Below are 1,025 nucleotides of genomic sequence, written 5' to 3'. Positions count from 1 at the left end.
CTGCTGTGTTCAAAAGAAGAGGAGAGAAATAGCTCAATGTAGGCAAATTAAAATAATTGTATTTCACGAGTTCTACAATGCTTTCCAAAAAAGGATAAAACACAAATTATAATCAGGGTCATTGCATTATTTGGCTACAGCCAAACAATCTATAAAACAGACTCTGTAAACATACCTGTTTGCTGTAATTTTTCATTCCACGTTCAGATAGCTCCAGTTTTTCCTGTAGCTCTGTTACTTCTGACTGAAGTTCATGAATTCTGAAATGTGGCAATATACTGTTTATGTGAGTTCATGGAAGAGTCATACGTACACAACAGTTCAATATTAGTATTTTCTCTTTGCTCCTGAACATAAATATTTCATTAAAAATAGTTTTGTTCATACAAAATCTTAAAGCAGAAGCTGTTGTTTGAGATACTGTGGTGGGCTGACCTTGCCTGGCTGCCAGAACCCACCAAGGTGCTCTCTCACTCCCCCTCAACAGAATGGGAAAGAGAGTAAGATGTAAAAAATCATGGGCTAAGATAAAGACAGAGACCTCACTTACCAATTACTGTCATGGGAAACACAGACTCAACTTGGGGAAGATTAATTTAATTTATTGTCAACTAAAAATAGAGCAGGAGAGTGAGAAACAAAGAAACTAAAACCACCTTCCTTCAACCTTTTACTTTTTTCCAAGCTCAACTTCCTGACTCCTGTATCTCCATTACTCCAAGTGGCACAGCAGGGATAGGGAATGGCAGCTGTGGTCACAGAATCACAGAATCTCAGGAGTTGGAAGGGATCTCGAAATATCACCCAGTCCAACTCCACTGCCAGAGCAGGATCACCTAGACTAGGTCACACAGGAACGCGTCCAGGCGGGTTTTGAATGTCTCCAGAGAAGGAGACTCCACAACCTCTCTGGGCAGCCTGGTCCAGTGCTCTGTAACCCTCACAGTAAAAAAGCTTTTCCCTCATGTTCGCATGGAACCTCCTATGCTCCACTTTGCACCCATTGCCCCTTGTCCTGTAATTGG

General features: G+C 41.4%; 1 protein-coding gene across 1 annotated transcript in view; it reads right to left on the bottom strand.

Annotated features, from left to right (window-relative positions):
- Positions 1-260, bottom strand: part of CEP135 (centrosomal protein 135kDa) — a gene marked incomplete at its 5' end in the record, with an annotated part of 27,893 nt that extends 27,633 nt beyond the window's left edge. The window contains one exon of the mRNA XM_010179674.1: positions 176-260. Coding sequence (XP_010177976.1) covers positions 176-260 — 85 coding nt within the window. The remainder of the gene's footprint in view (positions 1-175) is intronic.
- Between the last annotated feature and the right edge of the window lie 765 nt (positions 261-1,025).

The sequence above is a fragment of the Mesitornis unicolor genome, unplaced genomic scaffold (assembly GCF_000695765.1).
Source record: "Mesitornis unicolor isolate BGI_N332 unplaced genomic scaffold, ASM69576v1 scaffold28712, whole genome shotgun sequence".
NCBI lineage: Eukaryota > Metazoa > Chordata > Aves > Mesitornithiformes > Mesitornithidae > Mesitornis > Mesitornis unicolor.
This window is presented reverse-complemented; position numbering and strand designations above follow the sequence as displayed.